This window comes from Bombus pyrosoma, linkage group LG1 (assembly GCF_014825855.1).
Source record: "Bombus pyrosoma isolate SC7728 linkage group LG1, ASM1482585v1, whole genome shotgun sequence".
In the NCBI taxonomy this organism is placed as follows: Eukaryota; Metazoa; Arthropoda; class Insecta; order Hymenoptera; family Apidae; genus Bombus; species Bombus pyrosoma.
The window spans coordinates 737,790-758,936 of record NC_057770.1 but is presented as its reverse complement, the minus strand read 5'-3'; the positions used below and the strand labels follow the sequence as shown (position 1 = coordinate 758,936).

The 21,147-nt window shown below is 32.7% G+C and overlaps 3 protein-coding genes across 13 annotated transcripts; 2 read left to right on the top strand and 1 right to left on the bottom strand.

Moving 5' to 3' along the window:
* Positions 1-1,287: 1,287 nt before the first annotated feature.
* Positions 1,288-5,845, top strand: LOC122566830 (dysbindin protein homolog). Of its 6 annotated transcripts, none has more exons than XM_043724641.1 (7): positions 1,301-1,828; positions 3,892-3,939; positions 4,039-4,328; positions 4,410-4,565; positions 4,630-4,770; positions 4,849-5,417; positions 5,521-5,845. In XM_043724641.1, exons 1-6 carry the CDS (start codon positions 1,791-1,793, stop codon positions 4,935-4,937), a joined length of 762 nt encoding a protein of 253 aa, XP_043580576.1. In that variant the 5' UTR covers positions 1,301-1,790; the 3' UTR covers positions 4,938-5,417; positions 5,521-5,845. The 6 variants fall into 6 exon arrangements, with proteins under 6 accessions (XP_043580614.1, XP_043580576.1, XP_043580596.1 ...); XM_043724661.1 differs by having other exon boundaries at positions 4,849-5,421; XM_043724670.1 differs by having other exon boundaries at positions 4,849-5,421; positions 5,503-5,845.
* A 786-nt stretch (positions 5,846-6,631) lies between these two features.
* Positions 6,632-13,888, bottom strand: LOC122566730 (polyhomeotic-like protein 2). Of its 4 annotated transcripts, none has more exons than XM_043724400.1 (14): positions 13,757-13,888; positions 11,093-11,715; positions 10,752-11,003; positions 10,394-10,678; positions 10,107-10,299; positions 9,797-10,035; positions 9,439-9,658; positions 9,194-9,357; positions 8,827-9,109; positions 8,480-8,734; positions 8,262-8,384; positions 8,023-8,170; positions 7,770-7,947; positions 6,632-7,694 (listed from the first exon to the last, which is right to left on the bottom strand). In XM_043724400.1, the coding sequence occupies exons 2-14, from the start codon at positions 11,567-11,569 to the stop codon at positions 7,470-7,472; spliced, it is 3,042 nt and encodes a 1,013-aa protein (XP_043580335.1). In that variant the 5' UTR covers positions 11,570-11,715; positions 13,757-13,888; the 3' UTR covers positions 6,632-7,469. The 4 variants fall into 4 exon arrangements, with proteins under 4 accessions (XP_043580335.1, XP_043580363.1, XP_043580344.1 ...); XM_043724428.1 differs by having other exon boundaries at positions 9,809-10,035; XM_043724409.1 differs by having other exon boundaries at positions 13,485-13,868.
* On the top strand, positions 11,914-21,139 carry LOC122566791 (D-2-hydroxyglutarate dehydrogenase, mitochondrial). Of its 3 annotated transcripts, none has more exons than XM_043724558.1 (9): positions 11,914-12,211; positions 17,458-17,663; positions 17,921-18,118; positions 18,301-18,494; positions 18,572-18,740; positions 18,803-19,101; positions 19,359-19,527; positions 19,660-19,952; positions 20,814-21,139. In XM_043724558.1, coding segments are annotated over exons 1-8 (1,506 nt in total). In that variant the 5' UTR covers positions 11,914-12,209; the 3' UTR covers positions 19,929-19,952; positions 20,814-21,139. The 3 variants fall into 3 exon arrangements, with proteins under 3 accessions (XP_043580493.1, XP_043580474.1, XP_043580485.1); XM_043724539.1 differs by having other exon boundaries at positions 11,917-12,211; positions 17,432-17,663; XM_043724550.1 differs by lacking the exon at positions 11,914-12,211 and adding an exon at positions 17,149-17,364 and having other exon boundaries at positions 17,432-17,663.
* The last annotated feature ends 8 nt before the right edge of the window (positions 21,140-21,147 follow it).

Genomic DNA, 21,147 nt, shown 5'->3' with positions numbered 1-21,147 from the left:
TCGTGTAAAACCCAATAAAACAAAAGAAACCAACCGAAATATATGTTGGAACTGAAAATGGTAGGGAGAAGCAGAGAAGGAGCCCGAATTGAAATTAAGTCAACCTAACATGCACTCAAGTATGAGTAGGGAGCCAATCCGTTCATAGCAAGTATTGTCGACGCAAGCGCAACTCGAACATCACTGTGAAACTCTTTTCTTCTCTCCCATTTTCTACCCCTCCCTACTTTTCCTCTCAATTCCTACTAGCAGGCCATCTCTTTCCCTTCCTTTTTCATTAACTGATTCTCTTATTTTCTCTTTTTTGTTATTTCTCTCTTTCTAACTTCTACTGTCTCCGTCTGTTATCCTTTCAATGTTCCACACTGTCCCTTCTTAATCCATACCATTCTCCAGCAAATTCTCGTCAACGTTAACTTCCAATTACTATCCATCAACCATTGTGCCTAAATTCTGTAGTGTAGCGATGACAGTTTTCATCCACAATTTCTGGTGATTATTGATTTTTGTTGGTTTGAGGAAAATCGTATCAATGTTATTACTACGGCTTTTTATATTAAAATTATACAATTTAAACATATATTACGTAAGAATATGTGTACTTAAATCTATTCGTACACATCTTACTACTTTAAAATATGGTTGTAATTTGCTATAGATGTACACAGTATATAAAAACAATTTACTGTTTTTAAACATACTTTATGTGTCTATACATTTTGTATATATCGTATACTACCATCTGATATTATATATGCATATCGTATGTTTCATATTTCAAATTTGTCTTCTTCGATCAAATGGAAAGTCAAGCTTTAATATTGATGTGATGGTAGGGAAACGTTTTTACGTGTAGTTTTTCTATGGAAAAGCGTGAACCAAGAAGAATGCCTGAAATAACCGGTTTTGCCAGGAAAATACATGTGAACAAGGCGTGGCAGAAATGGTTGGAGGCCAACAGGAATGAATATAGTAGGGGAACTTAACGGAACATGTCGAAAACGACCGAATCTGGCATCTATTGATCGTAGTAGGTTCTGTACAGTTTTCTACAGATACTCAAACAACTCGAGCTTAAAATTCTATATTTAATTCGAATAGAATTCCATGTTATTCTATTATGGGCATTAAATGATTGCGACTTTATAGATTTTTATATCTATTTATTAGTCTTTGTCATTAATTTTTTATAATACATTCGTATCTATGTTGAGTAATGTGACCTCGAAATAGTCAGGAATTACATTCATGAATCGTTGTTTACACAGTTGTACACTATCTTTAATGTGTATTTTATCTCAAAAAATAAGAATAGTTGCTGTTACATTAGCGGTTCACTCTTAACTATTTTTGTTGCTTTGTTTACGATGAATAAAACTCAAGCGAGCAGTTGAATGGTTAAATATAAGTTGACATTCTCATTCCGCGGAATACTTGACTATTGATTTCATCCCTACCACGAACTTCTCGTCCTTTAGTTGGCAACTCCTAGTACATAGTATGCGCCGTAGTCATGATAGTATGCGCAGAAAGGTAATCGTCTTTATGGAGAAGACGAGTTCACCACGATATAGTAGTGGTCTAACTTGATGCAAGGAGAAAGGGGATACTTGGATACGTACGTTGACCCAACATCCCTGACTACTCCTCCCTCTCCAGCATCTCCTCCCACAAATCTGGTTTCACTGCGAGTTGCGCACAACTTTCTAAGCTCGAACCTTCTCTGGCAAGGTTTGTTCAAGTTATGCTCATTGCGTGCGTAGCAGGGATAGAAAAAGATAAAGATTTCAATGGCTCTGCTTAACAGGACTGCACCAACTTGTTCAAGGTTATTAATAGAAAAACCTCTAACTTTAAAATAATGAAGTTTTTCTTCTACATTACTTATCAATCATTTAAATAGTTTAAAGCATATTATATTTTTTCATCTTATTATGACACATTTTTATAAATAAACAAAAGATATAAGCAGGAATATAATTAATTCAATGTAACTAAAATGTTCATATTAAAATTTGAAATAGCACTTATAAAGTTTGAAATAGAATGGAGTTTACAAAAATACAATTTTTTGTTTTAGAAATTCATTATTATTGATTTTGTTATTGTGTATATACATCACCATACAAAACATTTCGGAATTGAACACGCAGGTAGAGGAAAACTTGGCAACACAGGGAATACCAACATATACATACATACATAGTTCTACGGTTCCGCCATGTATCTTCACAGGAATTATTTTACTTGTAGACTCCACTAACACACAACTTTCTTTTTTCTTATTTTCAACCATCCGAATTTATATTGCATGACAATTAGTTATTAATTATTCTAAATGAAACTAGAAAAATAAGATATTTGTAAGTACTATGTACGTACATACATAAATACCACCCTTTTAAAATTGTTGTATTTTGATACAATTTACAACTGTAGGTAAAGTAATATAATATATTGTATATAGAAAATAACATAATAATAATATTTCTTAATAAGGAGATTTTTTTTTAACTGAAACATTTGTCATAAATTTAGGTTAATATATTAACTATCTATAATTTCATCTTAATGTTAGTAGTAATGAATTGTATCGTCTCTACTTTCTGTTCAATTAATATCCATTAAAATTACCGAAAAGTAATTTAATGTATTATTTCATTAGATTTATATACTGATTTTTCTTACACAGGTAATTTGCAATTTGACCTCGTTTGTTGACCTCACTGGTTGCTAGGCACCAGTCATATTGTCAAAGGGAAGGAGTTAAGCTTTAACGATGTTGCCAAATTGTTTCATGTTGAAAATGTATAGTCAAAATCTAATGCACTAAATTGTTTATGCAGTAAAAAATCACGAATTCGTCATAAACGTAACAAAAATTATTCATTCGTGCTTAGTATACAATTATCCTTATAGTACAGCATAGTATAATATCGAATCCATATGAATATAAATAGTTAACATTTTTATTACTTAACATGTAAAGCAAAATTTGTAAATGTAAAATTATATCTTTTATAAATCGAACACACATAATGTTAATAGAATATTATGTATTAAGATTCAATATATAAAAAATTATTATTTTATGTATTTTAGAAATTTACAATACTTATTATTTGTAGTTTAAAACATTTTAACAATTACAACACAAAAAGTAATTATTTTTAATGAAATGTACATATGTATGTGTGCACTGCCTGTAGTTATCAGTGTTGCCAACTAACAGAAAAGTTGCGCAGTGTCATATCTTTCACAAAATATGAAAAAATGTATTGAAATTAAAACATATATATACATAAGCTAATTATATGTTTGGATTAAGTAAAAATCATAAATGATATGTTGAATAATGAATTTCTTATTAAATTATATGTAATTTGACTAATTTTATATTTATTATGTTTAAAATTAATATTCGAATTATAATTTCAAATGTTTTAAGTTGTCATTAACAATTGATTTTGGAGGTTTCTACATGCAATATTACATGAATGAAAATAAATAAGCTACTATTAGTGTCTTCAAAATAGAGGTTATATTGACGCTGCTAATATTTACAATAACTTTTCATTATAAATATTGTGAACTAATACGTGTTATCTTATATCAGTATTTCAATACAAACAAGTGATCAATTTGATATAAGCTATGAAAATCAGCTCGGTATGAACAATTTTCATCATTGATAATACATGTGTCAAGAAAAAAATTATTTCATATGATAATGATACATTTAATAATATACTTTACATATAGAAAATATAATATAATAAATTAAATCTTATTAGTAATTTGTGTAATAGTATTAACTAATTTGAAAGACTTGAATTATATATACCATTATAATCATAAATATAAAATAAAATAATTTATAAACATGTTTAGCACTTTGCGTAACAAGTTTCAAACAGTTCAAGAGGGTATATCTGCTAGGTAAAAGATTTAATTTTAACCTTATACAAATAAAAACTACAGTTAAAGATAATTTACTATGTATTTTATATAAGTCTAGGACTAACTTTGTTATTTTAGTATTAGAGGATTAACTGTTGTTGAAAATCCAAAACAAAAAAAGACTGGCAACATCAGAAATGTTAATTACAATGCAGGAGCTGATATCTTACATAGATTTCAATTGCAATGGAATGAACTACATGAGCTAGCAGAAGAAAATGCGGGTAAAGCTCAAGAAGCTGATAAACTCATTGGAACTATTTATGAAAAACTTGAACAAGAATGGAAAAATATTACGCGTTTAAATAGTACTTTAGCTTATATTCCGAAAATCAACAATGCAATACAGGATCTTATGGATCAAATAGGTACTCCTATCTTAAATGCATTTTTAATTAAAAAATACTATGAGTATAAAAATTAATCATAAATACTTCATGTTATTAAAGGAACATTACAAGAAATGTTTGAGGAGGTAGAAGGTGCTATATATCAATTAGAAAATTTAAATGAAATGTTAGATTTGCAAAGTAGACAATTGGATCATAGATTTCAATTAGCCTTATATAAGGAGAAAAAACTTGCAGAACTAAATGTTATTAAAGGTAGTTTGTATAATATTTAAAATGTGCTAATTATAAAAATGCTAAAACTGAATGTAAATTTTAGCAAAATTGGCTGATGAACATATTGAGAGAGTATCAAAATATGAACTTAAACAGCAGAAAATGATGAAAGAAAGACGTGAAACATTTGATGAAGCTTTTAAAGAAGAGCTTAGGGAATACAAAGCAACAGGATCTATATCAAGTGCGTTTTAATATATTTCAAGGATGCAAGTTTAACTTAATTTTAAAGTCAGTTTTGTGAAGTTTATTTTTATTTTAGAATTGCCAGTGACACAACAAGGGCCTTCATTGGATGAGATAGTTTTGGATGTAGATTCAACAATATTTAATGAATTTCTAAAAAACTAACCCTTTTACTTTATTAAGGAAATAATTCTGTTAAAATCTATTTAAAATATAAAAATACAAGAAACAATTATAAAATATATTATAAATTAATTATTAAATATATTATAAAAATGTAATAGACAATTATGTAAAAATCTATATAAATTGTACAAGAATTAAATAGTAACTAGAAATGATTTTTATATTCTTTATTTAAATGTTATGAAATACGAAATATAGAAATATATCAAATTTATCAATATTCAAGTTGTTACCTCATTTGATTGACAAAAAGATTGCATAATTATAGGTTCGTCTATTTTTCAACGCGTTAGACTCACGTCTCACATCGAACGTGTATTAGCCTTAGTATTTATTTGAGCAGAGAGCACCAAACGCGTTCCTAACCTTATATAAAAGGCTTAATCTTTAGAAGAAAGATAGAAGTCAAAAGCTTTTTAACTCTATAATACACTGTTATCTTATTTACTCTCGTATAGAGTAGGTGCTTGTAACAAATTACGTAATTAATAATATAAATTGAAATATATTTTATTATGTTTCTCAGTTACACGATTTGTAATAGTAATTATATATTTTCCAGGTTTATATATTTTAAAAACTCTTGATACGGACAAAAATATCAATAAAAAATGTTGCCAAAATATGCGAAAAGGAGTTATATTTTAGATAAACTTCACAGAGGAACTGTAACAGTATTAATGGGTATAACAGTAGTTTCTGGAATAGCTTTAGTGTATAAAGGATTTTGTTATTATCGATATATTCGACCAGCGCTGCAAGAAATGCAAATGAAGAAAAATGAAGAATTATTAGAAGAAGGAAAATATATAGCAGCTGTTAATTAAAGTAAAAAAGTAAATTAGGATATGTATGCAGATCGTAATAAAATACTAATTTAAATAAAATGTTTAGAATTATTTTCATTCACTAATATTGAATTTATTTTATATATTTTAGAGGACATTGTCATATTTAGAAAATTTAAAATATGCATGGGTGGTGTATGAAATATTTGTTAAAATATAGGGGAAAAAGTACACTTGTGCATAAACTTTAATTCATAATATTTTTAGAGTTCTAATTTATTTAAATGTCATCACAATTGTGCACATCTGTTACTCAGGTGCCATTCAAATCAATATAAAAAGATATATAATAAGACTATACCCTGAGAAATCTTGAAATAACAAATGCGTTTTGTATTTTATTTTTGCATATACTATATCTTTGTCTAATTACTTGTTACAGATAAAACTTGTAATGCTTTTATCACTATTAATAAAAATTAAATATAGATTGTAATATGAAAATACTGTGCATTTCGTAAATGCAAATATTTTCCTTGTTAAAATATTAATTTTGAAATACATTCTTTTATAATTATATACTGATCTCTGTGTTACTAAATACAAAATTAATAAATCTACTTAATAAACATTTAGACAATTACTATTATATTCACATTGTTGGCAATTGCAAATGTTGAATAATGATATAATACATTCATACTCACTTCATTTTGTTGAGTATGTTTCACATTTATAGGATATTATATAATGTGCCTTATTTCTTTATCAACATCACATATTTTATAAATTAAAATATATTTTTCTTGCATTTAGAGTGTGTTGTATCTAAATTAATATCTAGTTTTAAATGGAAGGACAACTAGTGTTAACAACTATAAAATATTTTTATGTTATAAAATTTGTATATTAAATAAACATTTTATATTTAATATTTACACGTATGTAAGTCAAGTGCACATGAGACATTTACAAAGTAAAACATAGTCAAAGATATTATCGCAATACTTTGTACCTCAATTTAAAATTGTTATGTATGGAAATTGCTATTCATCACAAAGCTTAACCGTTTTAAAAGTGACAGATATTTTTCGAGATTATTGTAAGTCTTACAGAAGGCAATAGTTTTTATACAGCTTCCAAAAGGAATTTTCGAGTACAAAATACATCGCACATACGCCGGATACTTTATATACAATGTTTTATCTTTTTTTGTGTGTAATAGACATAATTTGTACTCAGTTTCTTGATCATACTAGTTAAACAGCAATATTTTAGAAAAATTTTCCAAAGCAGATATACATACATTTCAATTTCAAAGAAAAGTTACAATAATTGAATGCTATTTACATTTATAAAAATCCATCAGTGTAAGACTTACCCTTTAAAATGGATTTGTATATATATGTATATTTCGATAATATACTACACCAAATTTAAAATATTAATATTGTTACTTTGTATACAACAACAAAATAATACGGAACTTAGTCTTACATAGATCGATCTTTAAATGATAAGTGTAGAATTGAAAGTACTGAACCTTAATAATCGATATTTTATTCGTTTGGAAAAATTTAATATTTTTATCAAACGAAAAAATATCTTGTTTTTTTTTTTTTGAAGATCTTAATTCTATGATTCGTCAAATACTTGCACAAACCCTGTAGCCCATAGGCTGCAATTTGAAATTCTGCGAGTAAAAATCTTAAACAATAAACATTTACGAACTATTAGTTGTAGGATTAGAATTTGACGATTCCACGCGCATTGAATCAATTCTGGCTACGATTTTCAATGCAGGACCCAATTTTATACTCATGGCCGACATAAGGTGATCTTCTTTCAGTAACATTAGTGCTTGACCATCTATTTCTTGAATAGCAAAATCTTCCGCGTAATCAGCACACCCTGGTAATCCGCGTATAAAATCACATACTTCACCAACCTATAAAAAGAAGGCGTTTTCAATTATATCAGTTTTCTTCATTTTTAATAAATTTATATGTATATATATCTATACCGTCCACTTCACGGGATTAACTTTCGGCAGTGTTTCATCAACGGAAGAACTAGTAGTTGTACTAGATAATGACTTTTCTTCTCCGTTCTTTTTTATATCTCCATCACTTTTTGATTCAGTCTCTATCTCAGTCCATTGTTTTTCAGTACCGTCACGATCTCTTGCCTCCCGTTTTTTGCTATTTGATTAAAAATTTATATTACATTTTTCTGCAAGTCCAATAACTAACTTACAAAATAATTTATTTACTAACCTCTTAGCACAACTAGAGGAACAGAACCGTTTCTCTTTTTTGAATTTAGTATTTTGTTCATCTACCAAATTACCACAAGCTTCGCATTTTCCCATTTGAACATTATTTACATCTTCGTCATTCGGATAATTGGGTGCATGTTTTTTCCCTACCATACACAATAAACACATATGATTCATTTTATATCTTACAGCAAAAAGATACACATATTAAAAAAATGCTGAATTTTTAAATCTTACTTGGAGGTTCTTCATGACTATCTTTTTCAGATGATGAATTAGTACTGCGGTTTAAAATATTACCTGTTTCTTGATTAACTGTATTATTCAATGACGTTCGATTAACAGCGAATGGTTCAGACGCTAAAGTATTCATATACATATCAATAATATAAATATAAAGTAATATAACGATATCTATTAATAATACAATAACATCTATATAAAATATTAAGTACCTTCTTGAATAACAAAGCCTTCAATTACATGTGTAAGAACTTGTGGTTTGACCATTGCTTTTGGTGGTACATGTTTACTATTTGCGCTAACTGATACAGAAGCAGGAATTGCTGCTGAGTCTTCATTGTTGATACCATTCGTAATAGAATTAATCGTATTTGCTAATCCTGCTAAAGGATTACTACATGATTTTTCTTCTACCTTCACCGACAAATTTTCTTCATCTTTTAAAGTTATCTTAGATTGGTCCCCATCTATGACAGTAATGAGATGCAAATGCTTATACAAAATATATACATACATACACATTTGTTGAATGTCACAGTAGTATATATTATCAGCAAACCTGTCGTTTCTGGCTGAGATACGGTCACTTCTTCTATTGGAATTGGATCGTCTTTTTTCAATATTGATTTAGAATTCTCTTCATTTGCTGCAGGAGTATTTGCAGCGGATGGTAATGGTAAAGAACATTCAGCTTGGTGATTACGATCGGGTGATGCAATCATTATTGCGGAATTGTTATTATCATGTGTTTGTTGATCCGCCGACTGATTTATCATAGACATCGTTTGAACCTGTGTTGTTCCACTAACTATTTGGCTACCAATTATTGTCGAATTGATTGCCTAGAAAAATTGCATTACATATAATGGAAATATTTTTTTATTAAATTAAGGAAATTTTATTGCAGGAAATAAAACATTTAATACTTGTAATGGTAATTGTTGTACAGCAGACATGGGAGATTGTTGTACTTGACTCATTTGAGATGTAGCAACGCCAACTCCGCTCACCGAAACTACAGGCATAATAGGACGTTCCCCACTAAGGACTACACCTGGTTGTTGTTGTTGTTGTTGCAGAGCCATGTTTGCTGTAAAGAAATTAACAATTAGATATACAAAAACCTATATCATTTTTCTACAAATAGTATGTATATGAAACGTCATCTCACTCATTATTGGTTTTGGTTGTATTTGCTGTTGTGATGGCTGCACTTGTGGCTGTTGATACTGTTGCTGCATCTGCTGTTGCTGCTGCGTATGCTGTTTCTGTTGAATAAAAACCTGTTGATGTTGTTGTTGCATCGTTTGCTGTGACTGTTGTTGCGGTTGTTGCGGCGATTGCAATGGCTTACCACGGCCTTTACCGCTACTACCGCTTCCTTTGCCACTCTAAGTTATAAAACATAAAAAAAAAACTTCTTCTTCATTATGCGAAAACAGAAAAAAAACTTCTATATGTTTGCACGTGATTCGAAAATTGCAGCAGTCGAAATCATTTTTCTAACTGTTGCTGTTAATTATAGTAACCTGTACATGTACCGTAGTTTGTACTCCATGAACAGTTTGCGTTGAAACAGAACTGGCAGCTCGTATGTTAGCAGCTTGTACTGCTTGTAAAGAGGACGGCAAAATACTCAAAGGTCGTTGTCCACCTGAACTTTGCTTACTCTGTTGCTGTTGTTGTTGTTGTATATCCATTACCTTTGGTTTTCCACTAGCTGCAGCAATTTGTTGTACTCCCTGAATTTGTTGCTGCGTAGCTAGTGCTGGTCAAATATGATGATGATAAATTAGTTCAGTTGACAATACAAAATTTATCTAACCATTCACAACTAACCATTATGAGCTTGGATTGGTTGTGGACTTTGTATAAACATATCAGGTTGAGTAGGACCTCTAATGAATATTTGATTAGTTAGAAGCGCCGGTGGTTGTATTCCAGTCCAAGCAACTTGTGGTGTAAATTGCCAAGGAGCAAATTGCATACCACCTCGTCCGCCAGACGGAGTAGCCGCTGTACACGTAGTATACTACACATTTTGAAAACAATATATATATATATACATATAAAATATGAACTAAATATAGAATATTTGTTACAAAATAAAATTAACATAATAATACCTTTTGTACTTGATCTTGTTTGTTTGCAGACTGCTGCTGCTGTTGTTGTTGTATAGATGGAGGTGGTTGTGGAGAACCCAGTACACCAAGTTGACCAAATACCAGAGTTTGTCCTGCACCAGGTGTAGCTGAAGTAGGTACTGGTAAGTAACCTGTAGGGAACCCTTGAACTTTAGTTCCTCCAGCTGCAGGATGACCACCTCCTTGACCTGGTGTCGATGCTGTCGTTAGCATATGAGGTGTCAATTGAGCAGCAGATTGAAATGGCTTCCCAGCTGTTATAACCTGTAAAGTATCCTACTTAGAAAGGAACTTATATGCCTCAATAATAGTAAACATCAGGATTGTATTTAAGTACCTGTATGGACGAAGGATTGATGCCTGCAGGATGGAGAGCTAAATTTCCTGGCATCAATAGTGGAGTTCCTTGAGTGTTGTAAAGTTGTTGCAAATGATATGCTTGGTTTTGCATAGGTTGTTGAATAACTTGTACTGCTTGTGGATGCGCAGCCATAGTAGTTATAGTTGTTCCTCCTTGTTGACCAGATAAAGTCATAGATACACCTCCAACACCCTGTTGCTGATGTTGCATTGACACCGCAACAGCACCCTGAAATATTTTATTTTCAAAGGTGAAAAATTTTAAATCAACTGTTTAAAGCTGTCTCAATAATAACATGCCTTTGTGCAAATTTTTACCTGTTGCTGGGGCATAATTGCTGCTACCTGTGGCTGTACCTGCACTTGAGTAGGAACAACGTTATGTGGTCCACTATTAGATTGTTGTTGTTGAGGTTGTTGTTGTTGTTGCTGTTGTTGTACTTGCTGTTGCACTTGTTGCTGTACCTGCTGCTGCACTTGCATTTGCTGTTGTGATTGCACTTGCTGTTGAATTTGTTGTTGTGGTTGAACTTGTTGAGATTGTACTTGTTGTTGCGCTTGCTGCTGTACTTGTTGTGGCTGAGATGATTGTTGCTGAACATGCTGCTGTTGCTGCTGTACATTTTGCTGTTGTTGAATATCATGGGTTGCAATCATCATTTGCTGTGGTTGAGATTGTTGTTGTTGTGGTTGCTGCTGTTGCTGTTGTTGCTGTGTTTGTTGCTGCTGCTGTGACTGTTGTTGTGTTTGTTGTGGCTGATTTTGAGAAATTCCAATTGGTTTAACATCTGTCATGTTTCCTTATACCTTTTCAGATAAACTTCCTTCAAGAAGTACTCTTCCTGCTCTTATATTCTTAACAATTCAATGTTTTTTTTCCTTGCCATTTTATATAGATTTCTTATTAAAATGTCACTTTTAATCTTTTTAATTTGCTGCACCTAAAAGGAAAATTATTTTAGATTAATATTTTTCACATAGATAGGTTTATAAGTATAAGTTAGATTAATGCTATATATTGAAAATAACAATTATTTACATTTTATATAATTTATTTGCAGTTCTACTTAATATAATTCCCCCTCTCTCTCTCATTCATTTTCTCTCACTCTCAAACAAATATTTACTAGAGCATAGACCTTATAATAATTTTAACTAAAAAGTTGATATAAATTTTTTATAAATTTTTAGAAATGAAGAAATAGCTATACATAATATAAATCTTTTACCGATTAATATACTGAAACGTTAATTGCAACATATTTAGTGTAAAGATATCTAAAATAATTACGCAATGTTTATTGCTCATAACCTTGATAACTTGATACACGTGAAATGTGGAGCGTTTAAATTTGATTTCTCTTCTTCGTTTATTACGACGTGAAATATCAATAATAAAGTGTGAAGGTGAATGAAGTGGCAAATATTACTTTAAATGTAAGTGTTTTACAATAAAGAATTAACTGTTGCATACTTATAACATAAAAAGTCATTTCGTTTAGTACCAATGTACGTAAAAATTAGTTCACAATATTTAATGTAATTATATATGAAAATATGAAATTCGCGATAAACAAAATATACCATTATATCAATTTATTAACTTATTTGATATATAATACATAGTATTACTTATTTTATTATAAAATACGTATAATGTTCAATATTTTGAATATGAGAAATAACCTTAAATAAGTGATCATACATAGAATATACAAGGTACTAAACATAACAACAATCATTATAAAAAATCATCATATTGCTCATTGCATGAATTAGAATAATAATTACAACACACATTGAAATGTAAACATAAGGTGGAAAAAGCACTTAAATTAATCGTGAACATAGTGCAGTGTGTTACGGTATAATATTTTATTTCATAAATATAAAGCTATATAATTTATTTCAGATAATAATTTTTTAATATCATTTTATTGTTTAGTGTCTTAAAGTTAAAAAATATGAAGTGAAATAAATTTAGAAGCGATGCTAATGATATTCATATAACCTATAATTTTGTACACTTTTCGAAGTTTTCCATGTGCATAGTATATAAATATAAGTTCTGATAAATTGCAATAATTTTGGGATAGTTGACAATTACTTGTATGAGATCATTGACTATTCAAATAGTTAATAACGTTAGTTATATTAAACATTATAAAAATATATCATGTTAGAAGTATTTGTGTGGCACTATGACATAAAGTTTGGTAGTATACAAAGTGTTTGATAAATTAATTTAATAAAGAAATAATATATATGGTATGTATCTAAAGAAATATGTACATTGGAAGGGTGAAAACAGTTGACACGATGATCAGATGGTAAAGAAGAAATCTGTATTCATGCATGAGTTCAAAGTATCGATGAACTGAAAACACATGATCCATCTTAAGTTTTTGATAGAACGAACAAAATGTCGTCTTACTAGCACCATAATTAATAGTATGATGAGGGGTTCAGAGAGAAAGAGGGAATACATCTCACTGAGCGGGAAATACGATTGAAAGTGGGGTTGAAGGGAGAAGTAGGAGGAAGGGGGAAAGAAAAATAAGAGAAGGGGAGAAGCAACCGTACCAGGGGGCGGTTGACAACATGGATTTCGCCATAATGGTAATATCGACGATAATGAGAATAACAACACACACGGTTCTTCAGAAACTATCTGTGCAGCGGTAATTTATCAAAAAATTATAATACGCACAGTAGAGGAATTGTATCTCGGTGAATACCGAACAGCGTCCCTAACGCCGACATATTGGATTACAAAATAAAGCACGTTCGAAGATCCGGCGGGATATAATAATGCAGTGTGTTGTGTGTTGTGTATTTGTTACATTTGTCGGTTATCATGAAATGTTATGTAGAATATAGTGTGATTATTATCGATATATCAACAATATATAACAAAGAAATATTAAAGATCCAAAATATACGGTATAACATGGAGTTTCAGATACTTGTTCAGGTACTCACATGGCGACTGCGCAGTCACACCTATCACGTTTTCGAACACGCCGTAGACACTGTCACCTCACGATTCCACTGTTAACTTGACAAAATTTTCAATCATACACGTCTGTGTTTCATAGGTTTTTAAAAAGCACTGTGAGTATTTTAAACAAAGTTTTGTTATACGTTGACGTCGCGAGGTTTCGTAAGCAATCGTCGTATTCGTTGTCTGCTTCCCTGCTCCCACACGACCTGCGGAACCCCTCGCTTCTCTCAAATCTCTCCCTCCCTCCCCTCCCCCCTTCTTCCTGTCTGCTTCCCACCACTTCGTTTCCTACAACCTCACCTCTCCCGTCGCGTATGACAAACTCGTTCGCTCATTGGTCCAGCGAGGACAAATCCCAAAGGCATCGTTTGCACCGTGAAAGGCGGGGCCATTGGATATGGTGGCTGGAGGCGCATGCCCCGTAACGGTACTCATACTCTTACTTCACATACTTGTACACTCTTCACTAATACAATTACTACCCGTCTGCTGCATGTATACGTGATTATAGTCTGCAGAATATTTCGCAGTATAACTTCACGATACCATCAGGAACGAATCTAGTCACATAATTCCCCGTTGCATCTCATTATATTATTAGACTTTATCTTTTTTAGTCTACCTGTATTAAAATTCTATATTATTCATGAATACTATACATACCTTATAATATTTCTACATAACCCTATTATATATTTGAATGTATGAAAAGTAAAAATCTTTTTCATTAATATTTATGTTACCTTTTTATATATGTACTACATATTTCTTTAAGATTGAATATTTCTAATGTAATTTATTTATTATAAAAGCACGTATCGTACTCGACATTGTTTATTACGTTGTTAATGTATATATCATCAGGGTTACAATATAATTTTATCTTTTAATACAATTGTTATCTTGTTTTTATATGTACAATGAACATACATAATAATATATATAAAATCGTCAACCGTGATACCCTAACGAATTGTTTAAGGAGAAAAGGTAGTTTTATAATCGATTATCAATTAGAATTATTCCTAAGTAATCCGTAGTAGCCACATAACAATTCGGTATAATTAATTGTAGAAAGATAGATTTTGAAAGTGAATAAAGTTTTTAAAATGCATAAATAATACAAAATAAAATACGCGTACATGCGTGTGCGTGTACGTGTACGTGTGGCTATGTGTATGGATGTATACGTTCAGAATTGAATTTTATATAACTATTTATTAAAGCTAGACTATTATATTCATATAAATAATAATTTTTGCAAATTTTTCAATTTTTGATACTTTTCGATCCAATTTCGCGAATATATGCTACGTTCCTGGCACAGCTGTTTCTAAGTTGAGCTTCATACTGTCCTGTTCAAAACCTTGTAATGGGATTTCATATATCATTGGCCTTTTTGCCTTTATGGGGACGATACTTTTTCGCAAAAAACTATAATTATATTTTTCAATTACGAGATAAAATACTAGTTTACTTGAAAACAAAATTTATGTTATTTTATATTTAGTTTAAATTGTCAAAACTGTGATTTGAATGGTCTACTACTACATCCTACACATTATGGTGTAATGATTCTTACTTAGTATCGATTGTAAATTATAAGTTTGAAATTTTATTTGCTATTATTTATAGATTTAATTCATCCGCGCTTCGTTATCTTTCGATGTAACTAACATCACCAATATGTACTTTTCTTATAAATGTATTCTTTTTTCTGTATTGTTTGTGCTATGATTAAGAGGGATTCTATATACGTACATATATGTACGTGCTACTATACATATATGCATATAATTGTTAAGAATTGTTAATAACCAATATCGTGATTCGATATAAAATGTTAGAAAAGGTGTATATATAATAAAGCGCTAAACGTAGCTGATTTATCGGTCATCTTCTAATACCGGTCATGGATTTCGACAAAGAGCGAGACAGTAGAATGTTCCGTGCAGAGGGTAGGAAGAATCGTGGTCGCGCCAATCCCAGCAACCGCGTCCCTACGGTGGCATGTCTGACATATACGTACAACAGTATATGTCTTAGCGTGATTGTGTGGGTCGAATGAAACAGCGACAGTCTATACTCCTGTCCACGCGAGGTTAGGAAAATTACAATATTCCACGAAGGAGTGTGGCGGCGTGTGTAGTTTGTTGTTCGACCGATAGAGCGTGCAAAGGGAAAGTGGGGGAAAGCGACAGCCAATGGTTTAGGTCGACCGGGGTTGCCAAGGTAACAAGTTAATGATTCGAGCCGCCACTGAGAAATTAGCTTTACTCCTTGGCGGCGTCGCGCATGCGTCCTTCCTTAGAAACCCGTAGCTACGTATCGTACGTTTCGATATAGCAATATCTTACATCTATATCGACTACATCTATGTCCCACCGAATATCGTACGTACATTTCGTTCCTTTGTGTTCGTAGTCGAGTTTCCGTGTGTTGGTTTCTCTGCTGTACACAGCTGCGCGACCATGTATACGTGTATGTATATGTACGCGAAGCGAAAGAGTGTCGTATTCTTTGCTACAAGCAAAGCATACACAAGCGAATCGAGTTCATGCATGCACATCGAAACGTAGAATGTATTAGTCATCGCGACGATTGGTCCCCTTCCCACTCCAATCTCTTATTGGCTTCTCTCTCTCCGATTCGTGTTCTCCTTTTTCCTCTTACCTCGACAGATTTGCATCTCTGTCAGTCGATTCGTCCTCTTTTTCCATCGAATTCTCTCTTTGCTCTTTCGACCCCTCTACCCCTGACCTTATTTTCCCCACCGCTTCGTACAATTGTAATTCTACCACGCGTCGCCGCGAATCCTCTTGACTGACTGGGGGCAGGTAGGGGGTAGTGCGTAAGAAGGAGGGGAGTTACCCATCAACATTCATTGTGGATTATAATATTCGATGTCCGTCGATTGAGCATCAGAGGTGAATTAGCGCGTAGAAAATGGAAGCAGCCCCGGGCCCGTAATTACGCCACGCCTGGTTTTTACCATGCTATCACGATATCATTTGAGAATCACGAAATTTCATCCTATCGTTCTTCCTTCCGTTCCTTTCTTCGATCTTCTTTTTCTTAGCTCGTGTTGTCGCCTACACGTTCTTTCATCTTACAACAAATAGTATATACGATACTTTATAATTTATTCGTTCGTATTGATTTAAACATTTAAAAGCGTTGAACAAAAACCTAACTGCGATTCACGCATCGCATCTTGATACTTCGTATAACGTAATACAGAAATTAATCGCACTGTAGCATTTAAATATCGCTTCGATCCTCTCACGGATATTTTCATCGGTTGAATTTTTGACCGGGTTACGGAAATATCCTGTTTCAATTAGACGCTGCCATCCACGAGCTTTAACCGCGGTGAGTAAAAATACTCGTTGCACTAAACTTATCCAATCGCCGATGGGTTGAAACGTAATTCGGTAGTAAAAATTAGAGGAACGTTTAAATTATCACGAACGTTTCTCTCGGAGATCAATCGAGTCGCTAATCACGGAATACGCCACCGGAAATAGTAGACTGGCGCGACACCGGAAGAGATTCGCGCGCTCGCAACGAACGGATCTCCTTGCAGGTGATAAAAGAAACGCCGGTAACACCGATGCGAATTACTTTGAATCGACAAGGCGAATCTTTTACAGAATATGAATTCCCCAACGCTGCTTAGGACGCTCCGGTATACCTCGACATTTCGATTTTTATCTACAAAACCGGCGTTCACGTGCGACAGATACAAAGTGAAAAGAGGCCCGTACGCGAACATTTCCAATGATCACGTGGCATTCTTCAATGAGTTGCTCGGACGAAACAGGGTCATCACGGATGCAGAAGAATGCGAAGGATACAACATAGATTACTCAAAGATCGTCAGAGGTAAGAGAAAACAGCGCTCCTCGTCGGTCATTCGGGCTGTGCTGTATAAATTTTTACGAATTTTAAATCGAATTTACGTCTTCGTACGAAGTAGTAAAGTATCTCGGTGTCGTAACGACGTTCCATGCATCGTAGCAAATAAGTTTTGCAACGTCTTGTTTGCGAATTGACGAGTATAGTGTATCGAACAAAAAAAAAAAACAACGTAAGCGCGGATAGATAATAGATTGCTTGGCGTTGAAACGAATTACTTACAGGAAAGAGCACACTCGTATTGAAACCAAAAACTACCGACGAAGTATCTGCCATATTAAAGTTTTGCAACGACAATCGGTTAGCTGTGTGCCCCCAGAGCGGAAATACGGGCCTAGTAGGTGGTAGCGTGCCGGTCTTCGACGAGATTGTTATTTCCATGAAGCTTATGAATAAAATCATCGAGACGAACGAATTGGCAGGTTGGTAAAAACTAATTCGAACTAATTCGAACCGATAATACACTGGGGTACGAAATGGGAATGTGGGAAAGGCCGGAGATTTCGGATAAAAAGGCAAGGTCACCGACGTTGCAACGGCCTTGTCTAAATGACAAACTTCGAGAAAGCGGAAGATTCTTTTATCTGGCGATTCTTCGCATTAGGGGTGCTGACCTGTGAAGCCGGTTGCGTGCTAGAAGATTTGGACAATCATTTAGCGACAGTAGGATTAATGATGCCGATTGATCTCGGTGCCAAGGGTAGTTGTCTGATTGGCGGCTGCGTGTCCACGAACGCAGGAGGTTTGAGGCTTCTTCGTTATGGTAATCTTCATGGAAACATTCTGGGTCTCGAAGCCGTGAGTTTTCAAGCTTCCACGAGCGAACCGCGACATTTTCTCGCGAGTGTTCTCCGTGTTCAGCCGTTTTATTTTAGGTGAAGGCGAACGGGGACGTGGTAGATTGTTTGAATACGCTGAAGAAGAACAACACTGGTTACCATTTGAAGCATCTTTTTATAGGGTCGGAGGGAACCTTGGGAATTGTAACGAAAGTCGCGATTCAATGTCCACCGCTTCCTGCGGCCATCAATGTCGCGTTCTTAGGTATTACAGATTGTCGGAAGTATCCTCTGTATTTCTACGTAAGGATTCATCGTCTATTGTAGGGCTAAACAGTTTCGACAAAGTGTTGAAAGCGTTTCGTCTGGCGAAAAAGGAATTGGGAGAGATTCTGTCATCGTTCGAGATGATGGACAAGTTGTCGTTAGACGTTTCCATTGAGGCTTTTGGCCAGAAAAGTCCATTGACGTCGAAAGCCGACGGTCACGAATTTTACGTGTTGATGGAAACTTCGGGTAGCAACGCGAGTCACGATGAGGAGAAGCTCGCCTCATTCGTAGAGAAAGCGCTTGCCGACGATATCATCGAAGACGGTACTCTGACTTCGGACCCCACCAAAGTCAAAGTTAGTAAATATATTTTTTATTTGAAATTTTCTTGAAGCTATTCCTTCTTGCTTTCTTATTACGTTCTTACTCTGAACATCATTTTCGGTTTGTAACGCGTGAATTTTTTCTCTTATATTTTTTAAACTTTTGGAACTTTTGGTAATAATTTTGACTTTACGCGCTTACGGTGGATTTCTTTCTTCTCTCTTTTTTTCTTTACAAAAGATTCATATTTTTGATAAGAACTAAAAAATGTAATTTTTTTTGTAATTAGAATATATGGGCACTAAGGGAACGGATTAGCGAAGGAATATTACGAGAAGGTTATGTCTTTAAATACGATATTTCTATACCCCTTCCGTCTTTCTATAAGGTGATAGAGGTACTTAGGGAACGATTACGTGATCCACGCATCATAAGAATCAGTGGATATGGACACCTAGGTATATGACTGAACAATTACCTATTAAACATTCTAATTGGTTTATATGTGAACGAAAATGTATTGAAAATTTGTTCGAGCAACTGAAGACTTTAATGTTAAATCATACTTTTACTTGTTTTTTACCTATTAGGTGATGGAAATATTCACGTCCAGATTTCAATATTGTCGTACGAATCTGACATAGCAGCACAACTACAACCTTTTATTTTCGAATACGTGTCTGGTCTTCGTGGTAGCGTAAGTGCTGAACATGGAATAGGATTCACAAAGACAAAATATCTACATATGAGTAGAACTTCTTCTGAAATCAAACTTATGCACGAATTGAAACAGATGATGGATCCAAATGGAATACTCAATCCGTATAAAGTGTTATATCCATTAGAAATTTCCGTATAATAATAGGATAAGTAATATTATACGGTAAGTAGATAATTACATTTAGGAATATATAAAATGCTATTCAATATATGAAATATATATTAAGTGAAAAAAGATAATACATGAAAATAATATCTATCCTTATTTATTATCGTATCTTCTTCTTGTTATAATTATCATTATTATATCTGTTAAATGTGCTTATTCATCTTTTATATTTTCTGCGGTAAAAAAGTTATTGGAATTGTTTATTAGTTTAGTCTGAGGAACGTGATTTTATTAAAAAGTTTTTAAATTTTTCGCGCTTATGATTGGTGAATTCTATTATATCGGCCTATGGTAAGGGAACAGATTGTATCCTATTATACCGACTCTGCAATTGTTTACTGCATTGAGTATTTGTAAGACTATAGAGAGATCGCTACCATCCAGTCAACATATTTATGAAACGATGTCTATCTTTGGATGAAATGCCAAACGTATAAATCAACGTTCAATATATGTATATACCTATTCTACTTGTATGAATCAGTAGCTAATTTTTCAATTCCTTATTGCGTTCTCTCGAAATTGGCTTCTATGCTAAAATATACTGGAACAAATTCATTCGTCATCGATTAAAATTGCTCGTTAAATAATATTTTTAGAATAGCAAATATTACGTCATCGTACATCGGTACATCATTGATCTTAAATTTATCCCCGATGACTACTGAATGAGAGTTCGTAAAGATTACTATGGTTACTGAAATAGGAAATCTCAAAGATATTATAAACAAATACAGCAATAAATTCTCTCGTGTAATCGAATGTTTTGGAAGAAATCATGATTTATACTCCAAGATAACTTTAACACATGTTCATTAAATATAAAAATAATCAAATTATTTTATACTATTTCAGTTGTCATAAAAAATAAAATATTACAATATACTTAAATCGTCATCTAACGTATTCAGAAGATATAATTTGCATAAAAAGTAAAAATATAAGTATGCATGGATTGGAAAATATATAGAAAAACATAATGTAAGACGATGTATTTTGAATTGCGTGAAGAAAATAGAAAATGCCCGAACAAACGAGAAGCCGCCTAGTGCTAAGAATAAGCGTTGATTGGTTACGATATGATTGCTAGTAAATTCGAGTAGGGACTTAGACGCAAGAAAATTCGAAACGGTTTGCGTCTGCGCATGCACAGTTCGAAAAATCTCGAAAAGCGCGCCACATCAAATAT